The 20,677-nt window shown below is 40.6% G+C and overlaps 1 protein-coding gene across 9 annotated transcripts in view; it reads left to right on the top strand.

Moving 5' to 3' along the window:
• Positions 1 to 4,923: 4,923 nt before the first annotated feature.
• nlgn4xa (neuroligin 4 X-linked a) overlaps positions 4,924 to 20,677 on the top strand; it is a 68,213-nt gene continuing 52,459 nt past the window's right edge. For 2 of the 9 annotated variants that reach the window (XM_053417210.1, XM_053417209.1), the window contains exon 1: positions 5,032 to 5,374. In XM_053417210.1, the coding sequence (XP_053273185.1) occupies positions 5,185 to 5,374 (190 nt within the window). In that variant the 5' untranslated portion in view covers positions 5,032 to 5,184. Of the gene's footprint in view, positions 5,417 to 5,679; positions 5,722 to 12,099; positions 12,122 to 12,176; positions 12,182 to 13,883; positions 13,901 to 17,591; positions 17,645 to 17,750; positions 17,808 to 20,677 lie in introns of all 9 variants that reach the window. The other 7 variants (XM_053417205.1, XM_053417206.1, XM_053417203.1 and 4 more) reach the window with 7 other exon arrangements.

The following is a 20,677-nucleotide window of genomic DNA, read 5'->3' as shown; positions in this document are numbered from 1 at the left end:
AATGTACTGTGTACATATTTATTGTGATGACACGTAATCCAGTGCAGCCGTGTGTGCACCTGATGGATTTATAATACTTTTTGGACAACGATGGAGTTCTATGGCACAAAGAAATATGACACACTTTGATAGACAAAGAATCCTTGTCATGATTTGGTATTTTCCGATGTTAAGTTTCCACCTCAGGTTTATTAGTACCTCCCTGTGTTTCTTGTACATCCCTGTGTTTATGTTTGTTTGAGTTGTTAATGTGTTTCATGTTTTCACACTCTTGTTTCTCTGTTTCCTGTTTTATTTTGTAGTTTCTGTTCCTAGTGTGTTTTTTTTGCTTCACTTCCTGTCTGTGATCGTCTGCACCAGTCCTCATGTGTTACACCTGTTTCCAATTGCCCCTGTCTTCCCTGTGTGTGTATATAAGTCTCTGTGCTCCCGTCTGGTCGTCATTGTCATGTCCTGTTTGTCCTGATCTCCTGTGCGTCCTCTCCTGAGCTTCAGTCCTCTTCTTCTCTTCGTTTGCCTTTAGTTGATTTTTCTGTTAAGGACTTTTTCTTTAATGACAAAGACAGAAGTTTCTTTTCAACAAATGCAAAAAAGTTAAGATTACTTTCATTTTCCATCTAAAAATGTGGTTTGGTCTAAAGCACAATAAAAGCACAATAGAAAAAACTGCATGAATGCAAATATATTTTGAAACTTTTTATGTTTCAACCATGTTTGATAACTTCATTGTTGCCATACTAAGTGGACAAGTGTGACACAGCAGAATGTTCATCCCAACAATTTGCCCTTCACTGTCATATTACGTATTAATCCTCCCCATTTAATGCCACTTCGATTTCTATGTGAAACATTTCAACATCTGTTGTTTTTAAAAGTGCTCGATAAATTTCCCTGTAATTCAGTCCCTAACCTGACCCATATTAAAACATTATAAAAGTCTCATGGGAGTCTGGGAAATAATGTAAACGTGGGTTTTGTATTACTGTCCAGTACAAGCATTCTAACTGGATGTAAAACATGGACACACATGTAGAAAATAAGACAGACGTCTAGACAAAGGCCAGTTTGATTATATTACTTTTGAGCTGCATTCTTAAAGACATGAAGTCTTATATCTACAGGAAGAAAAATTCCACAGTGTCGGGGCCATTACTTCAAATGCATTACCTGTCATCTCACACTGATTACTGTATTGTAAGAACACCTTTATCTTGTTATTTCTTGCAGCACAATTGCTTCTAGCCATAAACTACATTTCCTTTTATTATATTTTGCCATTTCTCGCAGATGCAGTGAAGAAAAATATCACATTCTGGGGGGGAAATCGACTTGTGCCTCTGAGCCTCAAGACAGCCGATCAAAAGGTCTAACATGTCAAAAATTCAGCAACTGATCAGACCTCAGACACAGCTGTAAAGTCATGTGACTCAGGAAACGCGTCACAATTGGGCTCACATCGCACAGTGTATTTGACTTGGCTCGGTGACATGCTGGTAATGTGAGGTAGAAGCAGGTCAAAGATGGATCAAGCTGCAAATTAATCCTGATTTGAAATAGAGGCTATTGTAAAGAGTGTAGAACGGATGTGATGTGGGTCACTCTCTATGGATTCGGTCAGCGGCCTCACAGGAGAATTTGAGACCATATGTAGATGGACTGGGGATGACTTGCTGAGGGAGACCAGTAGGGAATTACAGTAGCCAAGTCTACATGATGTGTGGCTACAAATACAAAGCCTGATTGAACATGGCACCAAGATTTGTGAGAGTAAATTTTTTATCTGGTCAAATTAACACAATACACTGAGAAACCTTGATGTTTTCAGAAGCTGTAAAGACCCAAGTCTTGTTAGCCATCCAGGCTTGGTAAAAGAAAGATTAGTGTGTACTATCAAAACATGAAAGTTGACAGTACAGACGTCCGCAGCAACAGAGATTACTGCAGGCTGCTGTACCTGCTTATTGTGAGAAATAACAGTGGATTCCATCTCTCAGTCATAATCCATATACTCTGTGTATCGTTGCGTATCGATGACCCTGTTAACAGCTGTACATGTGAGAAACGAGATAAAGCGCTCAAGTTTACGTTCTAAATATATATTTGTTTGTCTCCAAATTATTGTATAGTAAACCTATATAATGGAGTACATTAATACATACATTACCACTGTAGTAAAGCTTTGGGAAACAAACTGGGACTTGAACTGGTGACTGTGTAAGGGAATCGAGACAAAAGAAACAAATATTGGAGCCTATACTGTTAAGAACAGCCTGATTCACGGGTGTTTGTATCACTGGGAAACTTTTACCTCATTATTTGACTACACAAATAATACATAGGAAAAGCAAGCAGGTCCCCCCTCACTGTTATATTATTATTCAATGTAGCAAAGTGCCAAAGTACTTCAGTCCTTGCACCCACCTTGTCCTACCCTGGCTCCAACATACTAAGACACAATAAAGCTTTACTAGGGTGATATTAAACTCGGCCAGCTTCTGGAACACTGCCACACCCAAAGCATGACACTGAATTTTCAGCAGGCATTTTTCTCAGCTCTGGTGTGTTCCCAGGCAGACAGTCTCAGGCCCACAAGACAAATCCCAGCTGCTAGTCGGGAGCAGCTTGAATCCTCCCTGTTTTCGGCTCCGCTAATCCTTGATGGAAAACTGTTTCGTTTAAATGCCTTGCTTGCAAAGATTGGCATGTACTTTGACTCTTTAAGCAGAATTCAAGTAATTTATTCATGCAGCTTTTTCATTTATATTTGATATCAGAAAGGAGTCAGTGCCGGTCATCGTGCGATTCAATTATTGATTTGGCCCGAATTTAAGTGGCACACAGTATTTATTTATTTATGTGAGTAAGGGGGACAGTTAATCGACATTTTTCAACTGGATCACTCAGGTGTGAGATTTTTTCCCCCGCACAAACCACTTAAAATGAGAAAAAGATATATACATATATATATGTAATATATTAAGGCTTGGGGGCAGTGGAATGAGGCGAGAGCTCCGTCAGGAAATTGAATAATGGGGCTGCATGCCATCTGGTTTTGATGCAATTGTCCATGAGACCCCCCTGAGCCCACAAAGCAGATTTCTAATTGAAATTAGAGGAGCCGGGGAGTTATGTCATCAAATTGTTTCAACCAATCTCATGACTTTGACAGGCCGCCACTAGCGTTGCAATTACTTTTTACAGGTTCATTTCAAGGCTTGTCCAACATGACAATGTGGGTGGATGGGGAAGTCTTAGTGCTGTCACTTAAAAACTAAATAAAGCAGCTTAATTTATTTGCACACATGTATTTTAATATATCCAACATTGATTAATCATAAACTCCTTTATTTTAAAACTAAGCAATCAGCAGACTTCTCTTTTTATTTTTCTATTCATGGTTTCAAAATCACATTTCTATAATTTACACATTATTTCTTCAGCAACACAATGAGACTGTGATTTATTTGTGTTATAGAAGAGATAACTAATAGCCAAGTTTACTAAGGACTAGAGGGCTGCAATTGATCAGAGTCATGGTGCCTTTTAACCTGTGCCCAGAGGGTTACGTTCCCCCCCAACAGTTTCTCGGTCAGTTCTCAGCATGGTTATGCAAAGGTTACTGAACCAAGCATGTTCTCAGCATGATTATGCAAAGGTTACTGAACCAAATCTCCATGAAACGGGGTGGAAGTATGGGACATTAGCCAAAAAGAAGCCAGTACATTTGGGTGTAGATCTGGTCAAAGGGTCTGAGCCAGGAATATTATGTATCTGTCTTTACCTTTGCAAGATAGGGCTTTTTTTTTTTTTTTTCACCAATTTCCAAGGAAATAATGCATTGATCTAGATATAAAAAAAAGAATAATAAAAAAAGAAAACCAGGGTAATGATGTCTATAACCGTGAGCAATTTGGTGTGGATCTGATTCTAGCAGATTTAAATGAGGTTTCAGAGAGCAGAGGGCTTTATTCCGTTGCTCTTCTTTATGAAATAGGGCTAGAAAATTGTATCTTCCACTAATGTTCAGCTGAGATGTTTCAATTTAAGTATGCTGTTTGGACTTGGTAAAGGTATTTTCTATATCAAATACCGTTCTAGCTCCAAACACCTCCTGCGTATGTACAAGGAAAGACCTGCTGAGCTTGTACACTGTGAATTTGAACATGGACGGTAATTGTTGATAGTGTGGTGTGGTTTAAATCTAAAATAGAAATCTCAGCAGAGAGCTCTCATAGAAAATAAAGGCAATCTTGTATTCTAGAGACCATAAATGTCTCAAGTGTATTGACGGTACAGTCTTTTATTTATCCTCTGGTGACCAAAGATGTCATGGCAGTTTCATGGCAATATATCCAATGTTTTGGAGTCATCCAAAAATGTTCACCTCTTAGTGGTGTCAGATGAAATCACTTTTATTACTAAATGTGTCCTCAAGGCACCACGGATTTGGAAATTTAAAATATTGGCAATCCATTCTATATTTGTCAAAATCTTTAGGACTTAATCCAAGTGGTTGACCAACACTATTAAGCATTGATGAGCAAACACGTCCAATTACTGTCGTACAACTACTATATGGATAAGTGGATTACAATAATTACTCATAATGGTATATTCAATCATCTGTTTGCTTTCTTTTTGTTCTCTCAGGATTTCCCACCAAGCTGGAGCCCAGGTAACCCGAGACCTCCCCCAGGCTCTCTCTTGTTTCTGGACAAGGGAGTCACCCAGCAGCAGTCGGTCTCCATGCAGACTCTCAGGATGGGGAGCTTTAAGAAAGCTGCTTCGTTTGGCCGGGGCTCCCTCTCTCAGTTCAAAGTCTGAAGAGGAGCAGCGTCTCGGTGGAGTGGCCGGGGCTCCGCCTAGGACCCGAGGTTGACCTCGACCCCAACCTGCCAGGCTCGAGCTCAGCACAACAGGAGCATGTCCGTGCCCAGAGGACATTCATGGATGCACTGCTCCACAGCCAAGGCCAACCCCCTGCTGTGGTTAGGGCTGATGTCCATCTGTGTGGCCACTGTTCAGGCCCAGCTGCACCCAGTGGTCACCACCAATTATGGGAAATTGCGGGGAGTGAAGGTCACATTACCCAATGAAATCCTGGGACCAGTGGAGCAGTACTTGGGGATCCCATATGCACTGGCGCCGACAGGGGAGCGGAGGTTTCAGCCGCCAGAGTCCCCCATGTCCTGGCCGGGCATCAGGAATGCTACCCAGTTTGCCCCAGTTTGTCCTCAGTTCTTAGAGGACCGCTTTTTGCTCAATGACATGCTCCCTGTGTGGTTCACAGCCAACTTGGATACACTGGTCACCTATGTACAGGAGCAGAGTGAGGACTGCCTTTACCTGAACATCTACGTCCCCACGGAGGACGGTAGGTCAACCGACTCTGTCCTCTCCCTGTCATGTCCCTCCCGTGTTTTTGTTGTTCTGCACTTGCTTGTGCAGGTCGCTCCTGAACTCGAGGCAGAATATTACAGAATGGTATACACAATTATTTGTCAGCTAAGATTCCAGCAGTACTTGACAAAGCTGAGATTTTTGTTGTGATACCCACTGGTGCGGAATCATGGTGTGTTAATATTATCTCCATTGTTTTAAGTGACAGTAAGTAAACAATAACTACAATTTCAATTACGCATCACTCTGAATTGAATAATTGTAATAATAGATGTTCAGGCAAGCATGAACAAATAAAGGCTAGGCACTAGAAGACGCACAGTAAATTACCTGTTGTTTAATGTACACATCTTCAATGCTAGATCCATCGGTAGCTGCTACAGACTCAGCAGAGTTTCTCCTCTTAACACTGTTTTTAATCATTCATCATGTTTCATCTGCTGTTTTGCAAAATGTGGTTCATTTGCCATCAGTGACACTCATTGTTTTATTCCTGTAAATGTCTCAAATGAAAAGATTGCCAGGTAACGGACGGACCTTTTTTATCGACAGCACAAACTAGCATTAATTACCCAGAAATGCTTTTAATTTTCCGTCTGTGTATGCAGAGAGGTCCTCTTCTATACCCTGCCTGCTCAGCTGTCAGTCTAACGTGCACAATCGACACAAAAAAGAGGTTAGGAACACTGACAACGTTTCCCCGAAGAGCTTTTGTTCTTCCGTTTACGAACAAAAAAAATGTTTTACCAATCCATTTTAAAACCACTTTCAGGAGAGATTTTTGTCCTAATCCTTTGGCCAAAGGTACTTTATTCGAAAAAACGACGTACTTAACATACGGGACATAATTATGCATGATTTTTTCAAAAGTGGTTTCCTTGTAATTACCTTCCTCAAAGATGAAGAAGAGGAAATGCAGAGCCTCTTGTCAAAGTGCTGAGGGCCCCGACAGTCCAAACACTGCTTTGTATTAAGATTTGAGTGCTAGTCATCTATACGTGATGTATAATCAAATAAAAAGCAGCACACATTGTGGGGTTCGGTAAGGCTCATCTATAATGGCCTTACGTTCTCCAAGCTTTCGTGTGAGCCAGCACTCGTGACTTGGAGTTGCACTTGTAACAGACGAGCGCTGCACCCGGTCCACTCGGCTCTACAGCAGTCTCAGTGTTTGTCCTTTGTGTGTTGGAGGGTCAGGGGGGGGCAGGCTGTTTTAGGAAGCAGCGGGACAGTGTGGAAGGACGGTGAGGCACATTGAACGTGTGTGTCTGGCTAAGATCCTTGACAGCTCCGTGCTAAATTTAGTTTGAGCTCTTGAGTACATGGTAGATTAAAAAATGCAGGAGAGGGATAATCTCACAATCCTTCATCGGTGCACAGTTCTAGGGCTTTTCTCAAATGATTCGATATCTCGAAAAAAAAGAGAACGAAAGACAAAACAACACAAAAATATTGTTCTCCACCGGCAACAATAAATCCGTGCTTAGGAATCCTGTTCGTATAACACAATTTGTTTGTGTGTCCCTTTTATATGCCTTTCCCACTGACAATGGCCAATAGTAGTGTAAGCTAGTAATATCATTTTTTTTTTCCATGGGCCTGGGTTATTCCCTTTTTGCCGTCCATGCCCAGCTGTGCCGACACACATTTCCATTACAGCCTCACAGCAGACGGTGGCCCTGCCTGCTGTGGTGGCGTGCTGCTCCGGTCCTGCAGGGACAAACCAAGGCCGGCGTGTCATGATCTCCCTTGTCTTGTGCAGCTGTGTGGCTAGAGACAGTTGTTTATCCCTCCGTGACTGTGCAGCTCCGATGAAGGTCCGTGGTACGAGTGCACTGTCATATTTAAGCCCTATTTAACTGTCTTTTCAGCTGTATGGCAGATCTTTATTATACGTGCTGTTATTCAATAAACACGTGGCTCTTATTTTGGTCGGTGATCTTAAGGGCAGAGGTCACCATAGAGATATATATATATATAAGGCTAGATGTCTTTTCCGCGTTTCCGGCCAACGGAGTCGAACATCCGCACATGGCGGCCATCTTGCGACAGGCAGTTCGCTCACCCATAACATTGTGTTGGTAGTGGTACATGTACTTTTTAAAGAAATAAAAGAAAATAATTCTTGATTTATATTTGTAAAGGGAAATCTTGTACCTATTTAAGAACATTATTAATTTTTTTTAGAAAATAACATAATTATTCCTAAGTACGCAGTGTCATAACTACATCACTGACGTTTATAAAAAAAAATCGGTTGAAAATTGAACAAGTTATGGTTATTTAAAAAGTACTTACCATTACAACACAATGTTATGGGTGAGCGAGCCGCCTGTGGCAAGATGGCGGCCATGTGCGGACGTTGGCCGAGACATCTAGCCTTTATATATATATATATATATCTATGGAGGTCACACCTTGTTAAGCCTTATGAGACACAACGTGATTTGTGATTATGAGTTACACAAATCAAATTTGTGATTACCGTTTGATTCATCTCCGCACCTCAAACAGGCTGTGAGAGCAATTATTTCCTCCTTTACCCCCTCCTATGGTTTCCAAACTGCTCCTCAGGCAATGTGCCGTGGTATGACATGCTCCAGCACAACCACCGAATCCCACTGGTGAAACAAGTTTTATCGTTTTATTCCTCATCGTCACAATTAAATGGAAAAACCACACCAAAGCTTTTGCCTAGTGCAGTGTAAAACTGTCAAGATGCAACAACTGCCACAGTCACCTACTTAGCAAGGGGGGGGCGCTCTCTCGCTCCAACAGCCGGCGCGTGTGAATAATCAACCGCGTCAAAATAAACACAGGTTCCTTCACAACAATTGATATGAATAAATAAATGGCACTGAAATATGAATAACTAATTACTCAAGTTATTGCCGCCAACACATGCCATCAATGTAAATGACTTTACCTTTTGTCAGCATCACTACCAACCCTGCCAGAAAATCATTGGAATAATAATCTGTAAATCAGGCGATGCATGATATTGTATGAGGGTTCACTGAGGGTTTAGATACATCTTAAGAGTCATTATCAGATGTAGTTTGGTCACGGTTTCAGCTTCGGATGGAAACCTTGATTTCCAGTGGATACAGTGGCTTTGTTTACCTCGATGAGAGAAGCAGGCAGTGGCTTTTAATCTCTAATTGCCCCCCTCTTCCTGAATGCAAACACAGCCTGCAAAGGTTAACAGCGTTTTTAAAAATAGCTATTATCAATAGACATGACTCTCGCTGCACTGTTGTTTTTCGGTGCTGTGGAAAATTCAGATTTCTCTGAGTGCTTCACGTTCAAGTGCATGGTTGTAATTGCGGGTGAGGTGGCGGCTGCAAGTGCTTACACTCTACTGTGTGGTGTTATTTGTGCGTTACTGAATTGCAGTACTTTGGTGATGATAAGCGTAACTGTGGTATTCCTTGTATTTGCTGCTAAGAACATCAGAGGCAACAATTTCACATTATTTACCCACTAAACTGTTTGTCAATTTTAAATCATTTATTTTGCCCACATTTTGAAAATTTATGCTGATACTAAAGATTTTCAAATACATATGATTTATATGTCATGGTATATATATATATAATTGATCGTGTATATTATCATTTACATAATTTTGGGGTAATTGAAAAAGCTTGATTGGTTGTGGTGGTAGTGGTCTGTATGATGATCTGCAGTGAATGGCCTTTTGTGTCTGTGTGTGCGTGTGCGTTTGCGTGTGTGTTCATCTGTCTAACTCTGCTCTCTGTTTGAACACTCCCATTTATTTACATATTAATTGAAGGTGCTGGAAGTCAGATCCGTCTAGCCCACGTTAAGCCCCAGTCAAAGGGAAAAGACAGGGGTGTGAGAGAGAATAATAATCTGAATAAATTCGGACGTGGTGAATATTTAACTCACGTCTCACTGTGGACTCACACGAGTTGAATGTCCACCACGACCGCCTCCCTCTGTGGGCCGCTACACCTCAACCCTTGTGGCTCCAAGTTGTTGGTGGGAATGCGCCTTTATGTAATTTCATGACTCATTCTATAGGTTTGCTACAAATTTGCTTGGTGGAAAAACTTGATTCATTTGTCATAAAAAAAAAGGGACTGTTCATTTTGGGACCACTTCTAATGTGTGTGTGAAACCGACTCACACATGATCATTAGAACATTGTTGTTGGTGTCACATGAAACACAGTTCCACCTCTATCCATCCATCCAATAGGGTTTGCAAGTTTTTTTTCTTTTTTTATCAGAGCAGGTATTGAAACACAACACACTACGTAAGTCGAGACAGCCCTGTGTCAATAAGCTATCTTTAATGGATATTTAATGGATTTTGTTTAAAGCAACAGGAGTGTGCTTGGAGGTAAGTTGAATCTGCAGGAAACCCACATCACACAAGCTTGAGTGCACATTAAAAACCACCCAAAGTGGAGTTACTCGGTTTCAACCTGAAAATGGTATGGTATGATAAATGGACCAAAGAGGACCCTGTCGGTGCAGATAATGTATTGAATTCCATTATATCTATCACAACATTTCCTTTTATGACTCTTTTATCCGTTCGTACCGACTCTTTTTTTTTTGCAAAAAAGAATATGTCCCCACAGTCTGAGCTCAGTGGGAGTGACATGTCCGTCCCAGTTAGAGCTCCCCTCACTGCCCATCATCTTTATATCCTCCATGTTGGCCTTTTTCAGAAGGCTGGTTTAATGTCAAAATATCCCGCCAGCCGAGGATCATGGACAGATTTATAGTTTTCCTGCACCTCAAGTGGGTTGGCAGATTAAGCAATTCCTATTCTTTGTCGTCTGATTTGAGTCGAAAGGGGAAATCCACTTTGGCCTGCTCCAGGGATGCTGAAATGTCTGTATTGTCATAGCCTTTGAAATTTGCTGCTCAATCCAGAGGCCCACCACACATGGCTGTGCCGCTGAAACGCTCAAGTGCTCATATAATTTGTGCGTATAAGGCAAGTGTGATAGTAAGGGAGGCTAGTTGTAATTCCTACCAATTAGCCTCTGCATTTAAACTGGTGTAATTTTCCACCGAATTATAATTTTGAATTACACTAATACCTATCTGTGTGTGGAATGCATATCTCACTAAACGCTCAACCCATCCACTTCCCACTTGGCGCGTGTGTTGTAAATTGCCTGAGAAAGTGAAGAGCAGAGTTTAAAGCAATTTGACATGCATACTTTCAATATGAATACATTGGATGGTAGGCAGTGTGCCTTAAAGGGATAGTTCATGGGTAAATCACCTATACAAATCCCCATTGCAGATAAACCAGGCAGGATGGAGGTTAAGTTTTCTAACATCACCTTTTGTGAGGAGGACTCACTAATGCCAAGCAATAATTCAGACTTAGGTGCATTGCCACAGACCGAGCAAAACAGGCAGGTTCAGATAAGGTTCTGCATTTGAGAGTTTTAAATCACACAACTGGTGGTTCCGGTTGAAGTCTTTAAATGTACAACACGGTGCACTGATAAGCCACCAAATTGAAAACACTTGCATGCGGCTGCACTGATCAGTGTATCTGTATGAGTGTGTGTGTGTGTGATGTTGAGGCGGCGAGCCCGGCTTTATCAGCCTCTTTGCAATAGCTTCAGTTGGACTGGGGAGGTGGCCTGCTGCTGTTGAGTGAATTAATCAGAGTGAAGATGTTTTCCTCAGGGGGCTTTCTCCGAGAGGGAGACAATAGCGCGGGCGGCCCCTGTCTTCATTTTTTAATTGTCGACATCTCCTGGATTCGTTCTGTTTTACTGCTCAACACTTGGCTCAAATGTGAGACCCAGCGTGGTGCCTGTTTCTTTCATATTCCCTTCCACGGGCACTACCGGCAGCTTAATGTTTCAGCTCCAGCTCTGATTTATTCCAAGCTTGCGAAACCAAAAGACATTTTCGGGCTTTTTGTGCAGTGTTGGAGAAAGCTGTTCCTTAAATTAAAATAGTCTTTGCTCCACTTTGCGGGGCAAAGATGAAATGAGGTAAACAGAGGGAAAACTGAGAGAGGAAATAGCTCTAAGACTGGATTTTTTTTTCTCCTAGGCACTGCTGTTCAGTTTATTCACCTGCGTCTCCATGCCAAACACATAAAGTGGTTATGTAATTTTGTTGGGTGTGTAGTCAGCACTTCCACTTTATTGGCGAACCTTATAGTCCAAGTTTGTGCTTGACTCATAGTCTCCCCGATGTGTAATAATAAATAAAGTCAACTCCCATCAACTTCCTATTTTCCACTGGGTGTAATTAAGGTTTTAGAAAATTGTGTATAAATATTAAAGATAGACAGCATAATTTGATGGGATAATTACAATAATTTGTAATAAGATAATGTTGATTTTACTGATGAAAGTAAAAAGACTGATAATCTTATTCTCTTGATACATTTATGAGCATGCATTTTGTTTACTTTAATCAATTTCTGATTTGTTTTGATTTAGGCATTTATAATATTCCATACTGGAGTTTTTGCTGTGGTGAACAGTTGATTGAGTTTGAAAAGAGTAATTTTCTCCAGCATTATGTTTTTAGACCTTAATTATTTCTTTTTTGATTGTTCCCACATGGATCATGTAAATAAAGCAGTTTATGAAATGCCTCCAACTGACCTGGGGCCAGGTACTTTGGCACACGCAGGAGCATCGGCTGGTTTAATCATTCAGATTTGGAGGCAACAGGCACAGAGGGCCAGGCGGCAGTAGGTGCAGGTGGTTAGTGACATTGTGTTGACCCCGGGGCCCATTAACACACAACATTATACAGTCAACGTGTTATGTCCTTGTTCTGTTGCCAAATTTTCTATTCACATACAACACACAACCAACCAGACCATTAGTTATACCCTCCATTACTAAAAGACATTGTTCGATATAAACACACTTCAGCTTCAACATTCTGTTTTCCGTTTATCAAATAAGAGCAATTTATGGAGGACATAAGTCAATTATAATATGAAAGATGAGGATGTTGTACCACTTAAGTAATCAGTTTATTGCTGTGCAGTGTTCCATAATTTCATAGATGCTAGTTCTGACATCTGGCACGAAACTAATGTTTCTGCCTGGAGGCAACACAGCACCCAAAGTATAGAACCAAAAAAAAAACCACGAAAACTACGGAAAAATAGAACACTCAAGGGAAATCCACTTTTACAGTTTCTCTCTAAATCAGGTCCTTTTAGTGCAGCTGCTCTCACAGAAGCTATTGTAAAAGCACCTGGACTCATCCGGGTCTCCTGCACTTATTACTTTCATTTGTAGAAACATTTTGTTATATAATGCATCAGAGTATTTGCCCGTAGCAATTTTACAAGCTGCAGCTGACATTTGCCTCTCACGAGGTCATGCATAACTTGAGATCATAATCTTATTACATAACCGTAATATTATCCCCAAAAGACACTACAGTTGAACAATTTCAGTATTTATTTTTATTTATTTTTGTCAAAGAACATCTGATTTCGTTGTCCACTCACTTGGTTACATGAGTATATACACACACATACTAAACTTCACCCCTTGTAGATGGATGTCGCGAATTTGCCTCAAACCCCATTCCGGTCGAGGTGACGATTGTGCCTGATGGTGCATATACTACACATACCAAGGAAGGTATTGGAAGCACTCTGCCTCCATCTAGTCAGCTGTATTTTAAATACTGTGATGATGGAACAGCAATGATTGTACAGAAAAATATGTTATTCAATTTCAATCAAAAGCAGCATCAATCTACGTACAAGAGACTGGAAAATTTGTTAAATTAAGGTTATGCCCCATTATGCCTAATAACTAATTTGCCTCATACCTTAATTTTATATCTACTGTAAATGCTATATTGAAATTAGCAATCACCACTTAATTTAGCATCTGTATGACAGCCAAAAACACAAATAATATTTGCTTTCAATAATTGGAAATTAATTCAGGTTGTAAAAGGTTAAATAGAAAGCATGTGTGTTTTGTGTTTGTTTATGTATTTGTGTGTGTTTACCCTTGGAGATACAGTACATCAAAATTATGTTTCAAAATAAATGTCTCAGCAAATGAGAGGGGCTACAGAGACAATCAAGCTTATTGATGATTGTAAGAAGAATATTTCCCATCAGATGATAAGTGAGTTCATGAAGAAGTCAGAAAATGGAATCATCAGCATTTCACGAGGTGTGTCTCTTTCCTATGTAGAACCGAATCCTCGAAAAAGGGTTGAAAAAAGCACTTGCTGCACATATGGTAAAATACTTGAATTTCCCTCAAGCCTTTGAACTTGTCAGATTCCAGATTTATGTATGGACATGAAATCGCAGCCAGAGCCTGGGTCCTTTCAGAGAATAAAACGCCTGCCCGGACCTTTTTGTCACTCCACCTGCAGTATCTGCATAACCGACTCAAAGGAAAGAAAGCTTCTTAGTTCCTTTGCAACAAGTCACTCATACCTAGGGAAATGGCTTCAGGCTGGGTTGCAGCATAGCAGAGAGATGCTGCAACTGTGTCATAAACTCCTCTTCTCTCATTCCCGCTCGACGCTCCCATCACATGCCAGAGATAAAACCACAGTTAGGATGTTCCATTCGGAGCCTGTGATCTTGTGACATGTAGAGCTGTCTTCGGGGGAGCCCTGGAGAAATGCATGACACCAACTGACACAGAGCAGCATGGAAACTTTTGGGACTATTCTTCCAACTCAGCTCTACTTTAAGAACGTCTGTTTTATCGTGATCCAACTCGTGTCCTCCAGCAAACAGAATTTGCTGGTCTTTAAATCAACAAATAGTAGAATCCTTCCTTCTATTGTTTATTGTTTGATCGTATACTTGCTTTATTAACTTGGAAAGACAATCCCCATAGTTTTGAAATACTCACTGTTAATTGCTTTTACTTCAGGTTATTATCATGAGATATGAAATGTGTATGTTATTATTCAATCACTTGTAGAGGTCCGCTCTTTGCACCTTTTATACGCTGCTATGCAACCTCAGAAAATAAAATATCTCAAAACAACATTTTCTTTAGTGTACTCACATAAAGTATAATTTGAGCTATACCTTAAATTAAAGCCCCACAATTGTAATCCTTCATTCACTCCAATTGTTGTCTAACATGCTTATAGTGGTTGCATGTATTGTGGGTGTAAAGCTACTCGGGCCAAATACAAAAAATTGCTGTGAAATATTGATTTCATAAGGGTGTGGGTGTGACTATTCATCTACAGTATATTTATAATGATTTATTTAAGCTTGTGTGTGTGTGTGTGTGTGTGTGTGTGTGTGTGTGTGTGTGTGACCAGGCTGAGCAGATGTGGGCGTTCATGCTTGGCTGGGTTACATTGACATGGCACTAGTCCGTGTTTGTGCAGCTTGCTCTCTCGGTGAGCAGCTATATTGTGCAAACACTATCCCACCATCCCGGCCACGCTGCCACATAATGTGCCTGCTGAGAGCCATTCTCCACTATTTGCTGATCAGCTACAGATCTACATCATGGAGGGTGCAATGAGGATGTAAGGATGACACAGTGTGTTTAGTTTTAGAGCTCAAGGATTATTAGGCAGCAGGGATAATGGACCCCTATTTTTTCACGTGTGTTGTGTTTGGATTTGGGGTTGTTTAAACAAACCCAATGAACAAATGACTATAGAATAATTAGTAAGATAAAAATAAAAAGTATCCTTCCTTTCTGAGAGTACGTTTTAACATTATTATCAAGCTCATACCTGTGGTCAGTAGAAAGCTTCAGTCATGACACAGTTAGCCAAGCTTAGCATAAGGACTGCGACACCTTTGGTACTCACTAATTAAGATGTTGCTATTATTTGTTGAAACTGTTCACAGAAAGAAAGGTTTGAAATGCAATGAACAGGTTTGAAGGGGCAGTTATGGGCATGGATCTATGTCTGGTGACAGGTGTCCAGTGTAGAGAACCAAAGGGCTGTGGCTCAGGAGGTAGAGCGGGTAGCAATGGTTCAATCTCAGTTTCCCCCCCGTTGCGCTTGCTGAAGGGTCCTTGGGCAAAATACTGAGCCTCAGAATTCTTCCTGACGGCTGTTTCATCAGTGTGTGAGTGATGTAAGTGGTCATCCAAACTGGAAAAGCGAAAACAAAATATTTACCATTAAAGCGGAAAACCTATACAGAAACACTGGGCGGATGGATATGCTGGTATTTGTCAAGAAATAGATTCAAGACCTAGAACAAAATATCCGGATTTTACATTTTATTACATTACTTTACAGGTTTTGGTCAATGACTCTTTTTTAGTTTTTAGTTAAACATGAATTAACATATTCTGTAAGCCCACTCCTTGGATATGGCTACCCACTGGGATTCCAGTCTGTTGACTGTCTCTTCACTTCCCTGTCTGGCACTGTCGATTAATAAGTAAATAAATGCGAGTGTCTAAACAGAGAAGAGTGAGACACACGAGTAGAAACACACACACACACGCACACACCTCACACACAAGCACATAGGCAGGAGAGATGTAATTCCCTGCAGATCATCACACAAGGTGATGGTCCTTTTAGCATCATTGTTGCACAGAGGAAGCGACAACCACTTATCCCGGAACACATAAAAGCTTTGCATTATAAATTCATGAAGGTATTATAAAGATCAGCTCCACGGGAGATTAGAAAAGAGCAGGATGGCGTGTTGACCGGCGCGGAGAAAAGAACATCTGTTGGCACTCCACAAGACATTTTACAAGAGGAACAATGGAAATAATATGTTAAGTAAGTCCGTGAATAAAATGGGAGCTTCATGAAAATCGTATGCTTGATCCATTAAACCACCAAAGACTGTTACTCTCTCTATAACCACACCTGAGGCCAAAAACCTTCAGCAATTAAAATAATGTCTACGCAACAAAGAAAGACATGAAAGTTATGTTACCTACTTACACACAAAATATATTTAGTTTCTTTAAAGTTCATGAGGAAATTAATGATCAGCTGGCAGAAATCATCAATGCTTTAGATTTAGACTGGGTAAAGTAGTCACATCATAGATGGCAACCAAAAAACAAAATGTACACAGATGCACCTGTTCAGCATGAGCCTGAGACGTGACCCTGGACCTGACTGTCAGCTACTATTGGTCATTGTGTGCCTCAGGACCCCTCTCCTCTATTTTCCCACTTTTCTTTCAGGAGAAGTGTGTCTCTTTTCTCTCTTCTCAGTCTCCAGCACGGGGAGTGCAGCTCTTTTCTGAGACCTCTCAGCCCAGACCATGACCTCTGGTCCCAGTGCTCTCTGCCACAGCAGTCGTCTTGCAGCTGTTTGCCTCAGTTTCCCTTTCAAACCGAGATCACCAAATGGCCAAATCCCATTTTGCCCTTTGGCCTTACCCCTTGTTTTAGAGGGGTTATCGTGCCCCGTGGAACGGAGTCACAAAGGGCAGTGGTTGAAATCCTCCCCTACGAATTGGGACAGCCCTTCAAAAAAAGATTTTGATTCACATTTAACAGGAGGAGGTGTTTGTCTAAAAGCACAAAAAGGATGTTTGCAAGTAATTAGCCTTTGGACCCTGAGGGAGCAGTGACCTCCCAATCCAAATGAGCAATACCCAAACAGAACTTATTTTTGAAGCTGCATCTCAGATGTTGCTCAGCCAGTCGGCCGCTCTTCATGTTTATCTGGAGGAGCAGATACATCATTAATGTATGAGTGATCCATCGAATGGGATACCAGGCTTTTACCTTCATGGTAAGGATAACAAACCCAGTTTAGATGGTGGAATGGTCATGGTTGGGTCAGGTTCAGGAAAGGTTCTGGTTTGCATTTAAATTCATATTTGTTTTCGGTCATGCTAAGTCTGTTGACTGCTGATCTCTGTCATGGCAATAACGTTCATAGAGTCGCTTCCTCTTTAGCAAACTGATTTCAAAATAAAAGTTATGAATTTAGAGTGCATTGATTGCTTAAGAGTCCTTTGAAATAACAGACACGCAATATATCTATATGCCAATTAAGTTAGACATTCAAACCAGACCCTTGAACAGTAATAAAGCAAATTCAGTTTCTATCTTCACACTGCACCATTGACTGTTTATAAAAAGCCCTGTGCTCAATATTCCGTGCAACAATAACAACAGACAAACAATAAAGAAGTGACATCACGTTGTGGAACTGTTGCATTAGCAGTTGAGTAACATGCAAGTCGTTGATACTTTGAATGTCTTCAAGTTAAAGAACCAATCGCTTGTTTTTCTCACACAGCCACCCATGATCTTTCGGATGTTTTTTCTTCTTTTGGGTTGAGATCTTTTTTTATCTTCCTCTCTCTCTTTTAAAAAAAAAAAGAAAAAATGTTTCCCCTTATTCTACTTTTCTCCTCAACCCCAGGGGCCAGCTCAAACAGTCAAGGCGCAGACTTCCACAGTAATGATGGCCATGATAAAGGTATCTTTTTCATCTGTTTTCCCCTTTTTGACCATCATAAGAAAAGTCTGGCACTTGTGCATGACAGCAAACGTACAGACCAAATTTTTAATCAACCTCATTTTCCCCCCTTTGAATTGCCCTCTATTATTCCCCTCCACTTCAAGCGCTTCTGATTGCGATCCTCTCAGCTCCTCCTTTTTTTGGTGACAGCCTTTTTCCTCTTTGGAGTCATGTAAAGCAGAGAGCTGTCTGAGAAAAAATGTGATTTCTGAATTCAGCTCTGCATATAGGTTTGCCTCCACGGATGAGTTAAACATTTTTTTAAATGTCCCTCTCCTCCCTTTCTACATTTCCTTATTCCGTCCTCCATCGCTTGGTGAAGCATGAGCACTAACCTAGGTTGCCTTGACAGAGGCAAATGTAGCACAGCAGCCACATTTTTTTATTTTTCAATTAATATCTCACTCCTCTGCATGATAATAACCAAATAGTGCAAGGTTTTTTAACCTGTGTGTTCGGTACTCAGTGGGGAGTGACACATAACTGGAGGTGGAAAAAATCCACAGGAGACATTTTAGTTGTAGGACAGTGTTTGTCTTTTGGTGGCCACGAAGCAGTGACATTTCTCCATCACATTATTATGGGTGTTTTTTATCAATGCTCCTCCAGGAGGTGATGTTTGACATGGTACTCACAGTGCATTGTTCTCAATGAGTTAGCATTAGCCGTGCAGCTCTGTGTGTGTGACTGTAAAATGCAACCAGTCTTTTAAACAAAGGGTCAAGATGAGCTGTTATTCAATGGGGTATTTTGCTTCATGTTTGCCTTTATGATTATTTAGAAATTAAGGAAGGCGATCGGATCAATGTACCTATTACAAGGGATTTTGCTTCTTCTGCTAAATATGGAGCTCCTGTGCGGCTTTATGTATTCAGGTCATCCATCTGTCCATCCATTTTTTTGCGAACACAATATCTTTAGAATTCAGCACACGCATTCAGTTGGACTCGCGGATGAGGTGATTACCCGTTGGTGTCCAAAGGTCAAAGTCACAGTGACACACAGTTGCAATCAATTATTTTTTGTCTTGCGAGCGCAATATCTCAAGAACCCTTTCATGGGATTTGGTCACATCTCTTTGCAAGCGTTCATTTCAACTGAAAGAGGATCTGATTAGATTTTGTCGGTCGAAGATCAAAGGGTCTCAGGTTATGATGACCTCACATGACATTTTTTTCATCTTGTTAGCGTGATATCTTTTGTAAGCCACAAATCCGATCAACTTTGGCACCGACTTTCATTTGGAATCCTGCATTAACTGATTAAATATGGGTGTATCTCAAATCAGCCTTGAGGACATTCCAACAATTTTGACCAGATGTCTTTTGGACTCATATTTTAACTGATTATATTTTAATTGTCAAAGGTAAAGGGGAGAGTGTCCTCATGTGACTCTTGAAAATAATGTATGCTGACTGAAACTGCAATGGTGGCAGATTTCATACAACCTCAGGACGGTGGTTCTAGTTTATGTTTCTTTCAAGCCATTCAAGAAAATGTAAAGAAACTATACAGACATAAAAACATAACTAAGTGGAAAATGCATGATGTATCCTTGAGCACTTCTGAAACAGTTACACAATATACATCTACATCTTCCCTTTTGTTGACAGCATCTTGTAAAATGGAGATGTGTAGGCGCCACCATTCTCTCTGCTTCTTCCCACTACAGCAATGGTTCGTTTAAATCAAAGTGCCCAGAAATAGATGAGGCTTATTAATACTCCTGTATCAATACATTCATGCAAATTATGTAATATTAAAAACGGTTTATTTAATGAAAAGTTTAATTAATTTTTCAGCGGAATTCCAGGATTATTTGAGTAGACCTTTTTTCATCAAGTAACTTATGTTTTATTTCACAATGCGCCATTGTTCAATCTTTACTTTTGAAATAATACAAATTATTATACAACACACTTTCTCCCAATGTCAGCTAGAATTGGATCAACCTGTGACCCTTGCAGGATAAGTGGTATAGGTGATATATGGATTGATGGATGGATACATGGAGATGATTTCACAGCTTTACATGTATAATATTAATTTTTTTTAGATTTTGTGTACTCTGACCTATCAAAGCTGTTGTGCTGCTGCTACATAAATGTCTTGTGCTTCACTTTGAGACCTTGTCCCCACACCTAAGCTGCTTCTGTGCAGTCGTGAAATTTCCTTTACATACATATCAACTGTTGACTATGGTGTTCTGATTAGTCCACAACCTGCTCTAGCTTATCAGCAACATCTGCCCCTATAAGGGATTTACTATTATAGGATTTAATTAACCTTGAACTGGATGTTAGACGTTTTAGCTTCTACACGCTCTACTTTCACACACTGATATTGTCCCCGATGAGAAGCACATTTCACATTATATGTAGTCATTATATCCATCATGGCTTTAATGATTTGTTTCATCATCTAAATCACCTCGGAGTATGGGGCTCCTGAGCGAAGCTGCAGTCAGCATTCGGTAAAATGGCAAAAGTGGAGTGAGAAAAAGAGATGCGTCAGGGAAGTTGGAGGATGGAGGTGAAGTAAAATCAATGGGTCATGCCATGTGTGGGTGGCTGTGGCTCAGGAGCTGGAACAGGTCGTTTTCTAACCAGAAGGTTTGCGGTTCTATCGCCGCCTCCCCCATTCTGCTTGCTGAAGTGTCCTCGGGCAAGGTACTGACGGAAGTGCTGCAGTGTGAATAAGCGGATGGCCAATCTGCACTAGTCATTAACATATCTTGGCTTTAGACACATGGGTGTCAATCTCCGGTCAGTGAAAGTTTACATAGGTTTCCTAATGTAACTCAATAACATCCTGCATTAGGCTATTTA

This window comes from Pleuronectes platessa, chromosome 24 (genome assembly GCF_947347685.1).
Source record: "Pleuronectes platessa chromosome 24, fPlePla1.1, whole genome shotgun sequence".
In the NCBI taxonomy this organism is placed as follows: Eukaryota; Metazoa; Chordata; class Actinopteri; order Pleuronectiformes; family Pleuronectidae; genus Pleuronectes; species Pleuronectes platessa.
Note: the sequence above shows the minus strand (reverse complement) of the source record. Positions and strands in the feature narration are given on the sequence as shown.